This window comes from Cotesia typhae, unplaced genomic scaffold (assembly GCF_013202065.1).
Source record: "Cotesia typhae breed Kobodo isofemale line unplaced genomic scaffold, CoteBio_Ctyphae contig_48, whole genome shotgun sequence".
Lineage (NCBI taxonomy): Eukaryota > Metazoa > Arthropoda > Insecta > Hymenoptera > Braconidae > Cotesia > Cotesia typhae.
The window spans coordinates 1,026,375-1,029,911 of NW_027423756.1; the positions used below are offsets into that span (position 1 = coordinate 1,026,375).

The window sequence follows — 3,537 nt, forward strand, 5'->3', positions numbered from 1 at the left end:
AAATATAAATTATAACTCGGACGGGTAATAGGCCCATTCGATCTCGACTTAATCGCTGACCGCGGTGAAGTCACCCAGGAATATTAACAAATTGCGACCGCACTTACCCCGTTCAGTCGACTCTCCAGGGTGGTTTGAAAGTCCTTGCAGCAAGTGTCGGCGGTACTGATGACGGCAGAGGCTCTCGGCGATGGCGTCACGGAATTTTTGTTGTAGGAATGACCAAAATTTTGTTCGAATTCTTGACTGCCTGGCAGTTGACAATTACAGCAATTTACGAGAGAAATTCTAGCGTCGACTGGATCGACACTCAAGATAACAATAACTCAACAAAATAATTAAATTCACCACGTAAGCGGCTGAATTTTCGTAATAATAATTAACACTCGTTTTAACTGTATTTCGTAGCGTAACAATAAAATAATCAGCGGTTCAACAGTGGCTTTTACGGTGTCCGGCCCAGAATTGCTGGCTTTTTCGTTTTCCAGCAACATGTGGTGTTTTCGCTAGCGCAGCTACAAAGCTGCGCGTCCAATCAGCCGTTGTTGGATAAATTTCCATAGTCGATGGTTGGTCGATTCGCAATTTAGTACTCCATTCGGCGTTCAGGTGGAGCCCTGGTGTGCTCCCGTTGCTTCATCGTACGGTGATTCGTAGATTCCGATTCCGGGTTTTCCTCGTTGCTCGTTGTCACTCCCAGATGTCTCCCTGGTCATTGATGGTAAACTGAACTGCGGGTTCGCCCGGTCGCTTTTGTCATTCGCTCTCTCTCTCGCTCACACACTCTTAATTACATAGTAAATTTATTTCGGACGCATCCATTCATACTCATTTTGATAATTTGGCATGGTTCGGCTTAATTTTTAATTACCTCGAGCTTCGCCTTCTGACCGGAAACCACTTGGGGCGACACAGGCGCGTCAAATCTCAGCAGTCCATCAGCATAGCCAACTTTATAGACTAATTAATACGAACAAAAATAATCTCTATTATTAAATTTTAGTGGGAAAATTTTCCCACGTCACAAAATATATCTTTACATAGGTCATCTTTTTCTAAATCATTCTCGACGTTTATTACTTTTATTTTTGGCATATTTAAGTGCTCAACATCCACACTAAAATCAGAACCTAACTTTTCACTCTGCACATTTTTAGCTCTACATACATCGTCACTGTTTTTACATTTGACATAGACAATACCATCTTTTCTTTCTTTTACGTTGTTAATAGGAACAGATAAATCACAAATTAAATTGTTTTTCACTTTTCCTATAGTTTGACGATTGTCATTGCTTTTGGCTGTGACAACAATACTAGGCACTTTTTCAAATTTTTTAACACTTTTTGTAACACTTGCATAAGACATACTACTCGAATTTTTAACACTCGTATTATTGACTAGATTATTAAGCAACTTATTTCTTTCTTGCAATTCCATATTTAATTGTTTCAACAGTTCGTTTTCCATTTTCAAGGTATTAATTTCATCAGTCTCTTGTAACTCAGATGCATCAGAGTTGTTTTTAGAGATATTAAGCGATAAATTGTTGCAAAGCTCGTTTCTTAGCTCTTCTTTGTAAAATAATTTTAATTGAGTTATTATTTTACGCGCGTTTTCGTCCACAGTGTTTAGATCATACTCCGATTTCGAGGTTAGGTTGTCCATGTGGTGTAGAGGACAAATAACTAACATCTCGCTGATGTACTGGCCCTTAACATACTTATTGAAGTCTCCTTCGTGAAAAACACTCTCACAAATTAAACAAATAATAATATTTGGAACTTTCATGTTAGAATGGCACTTAAAAACTTTGCACGTACTTTCGCCTGCATTTTGCCGGCCCGCCATCTTGATTGATATTTAATAAATTCAATATTAATTTTAACATTCATAAATTAATTCGGTGAATTTTGTTTTCCCATATTTACAGAAGATATTGTTTGTCTTGAAAGTCTCACTGTAAATACAAATGGGGTTATCATCGGTTATTCGGATGATCGTTTGAAGCTTGATGCGTCCGTTCAATTTTCTTCCTCTTCTGATGGTCTAAACGAAGCTGTGGGCAATTTTCCTGGTTGCAGTTCTGTTCATTCTGCTGCTACGGCTACTTCTGTTAACCGAACAACTACACCAACTACTTCTACGGTTCCAGTTGCTCCTGTAGTTTTTGCTGTTGACCATCCAGCGGCTCTAACTACTCCGATAGTTCCAGATTCCTCTGCAGCTTTTGCTGTCAACCGAGCAGTTATCCTATCTGTTTCTTCTACTCCGAATGATGCTGCAGTTTCTACGATTCACCAAACATCTACTCCCACCGCTTCTACTACTCTGGATGTAGTTGCGTCTTCTGCTGTCGACCGAATAGCTACTTCAACTATTTCTACTCCTCCGAATGATGCTGCGGCTTCTATTATTTACCGAATAGTTGATACAGTTGCTTACATTTTTCGAGTGGTTGCTCAAGTGATTGCTGTTGCTATTAATTATACCACTGCTTCGACCAGTCCATGGAACAGGCCGACTGTAAATCGAGCCATGGTCGAGTTAACAGAAGGGAGCAATGTCTTCATAGAGCGCATAAAGTTGCAAGATGTTTTACGATTTAAAGACAAACCGAACGAGATGACTCGACGGCTGTTGCGTAGCATTCTTGGTGCGGAGAGATTAAAACGTCTGACTCTCACTGAGTTTCATTCCAATTTAGAGTTAACAAACATACTTAACACTATTGAAAGTAAATTATTTCAATTTATTAATAAAGTCTTAATTAAATATTAATAAAAGTATAGTAAAGATAAGTAAATGTTTAAATTCGTTAATTCGTTTCAGGTTTTACACAAGAGAATACGCGCCAAGAACTTCAGATAACGACGGACAAATTCAATCGATGTGTTACTCTGTTTTTATATAATTTAAAAAATCCAAAAAAATAATTTGAAAATTTTCAAAGAAATAAAGTTCGGTTTATAAAATTATCGAAAATTGTTTGAATTGATTATTTTAGTGAATACTAATAAATAGATAACCTTACCATTAGCATAAGACGAAATACGTTTACTGGAAAAAGTAAATTTTATATGAGGTGGAGCGCTTCGCTAAAAATTATTTAATAATTTTGATCTTTTTCTTGCTGAGCGTCATATTGTCGTCCTATTAATCCCCATATTGGAGTTTCTCTCTGATCGTCTAACTGGTAATCATGCTAGACATCTTGCTGTTAATTGTCACTGAACGTCATACTGACTATCTCGTTCACTTTCTTACAGACGATTTTACTGTATATCTTGCTAGTAATTATGCTAGAAGAGTTGCTAGAGATTGTGCTACATAGAAAATAATTCAGCGCGATATCCAGTGAGACCATCAGCGCGATATCAAGCAAGATATCCAGCGAGACCGTCAGCACGATATCCAGCGAGACACTCAGCACGATAGCCAGCCGGATTGTCAGCGCGATATCCAGCGAGACCGTCAGCGTGATAGCAAGCAAGATATCCAGTGGGACTATCAGCGCGATATCAAACAAAACACTCA

The 3,537-nt window shown here is 38.3% G+C and overlaps 1 protein-coding gene across 1 annotated transcript; it reads left to right on the top strand.

Moving 5' to 3' along the window:
- Positions 1 to 1,797: 1,797 nt before the first annotated feature.
- Positions 1,798 to 2,936, top strand: LOC141529433 (uncharacterized). Its single transcript, XM_074245949.1, has 3 exons — positions 1,798 to 1,819; positions 1,934 to 2,737; positions 2,833 to 2,936. The coding sequence occupies exons 1-3, from the start codon at positions 1,798 to 1,800 to the stop codon at positions 2,934 to 2,936; spliced, it is 930 nt and encodes a 309-aa protein (XP_074102050.1).
- The last annotated feature ends 601 nt before the right edge of the window (positions 2,937 to 3,537 follow it).

Coding starts and splice junctions, on each gene's coding strand:
- LOC141529433 (XM_074245949.1), top strand. CDS start 1,798: ATGGCACTTAAAAACTTTGCAC. Junction 1,820..1,933: donor GGCACTTAAAAACTTTGCAC/GTACTTTCGCCT, acceptor CCATATTTACAG/AAGATATTGTTTGTCTTGAA. Junction 2,738..2,832: donor CATACTTAACACTATTGAAA/GTAAATTATTTC, acceptor AATTCGTTTCAG/GTTTTACACAAGAGAATACG.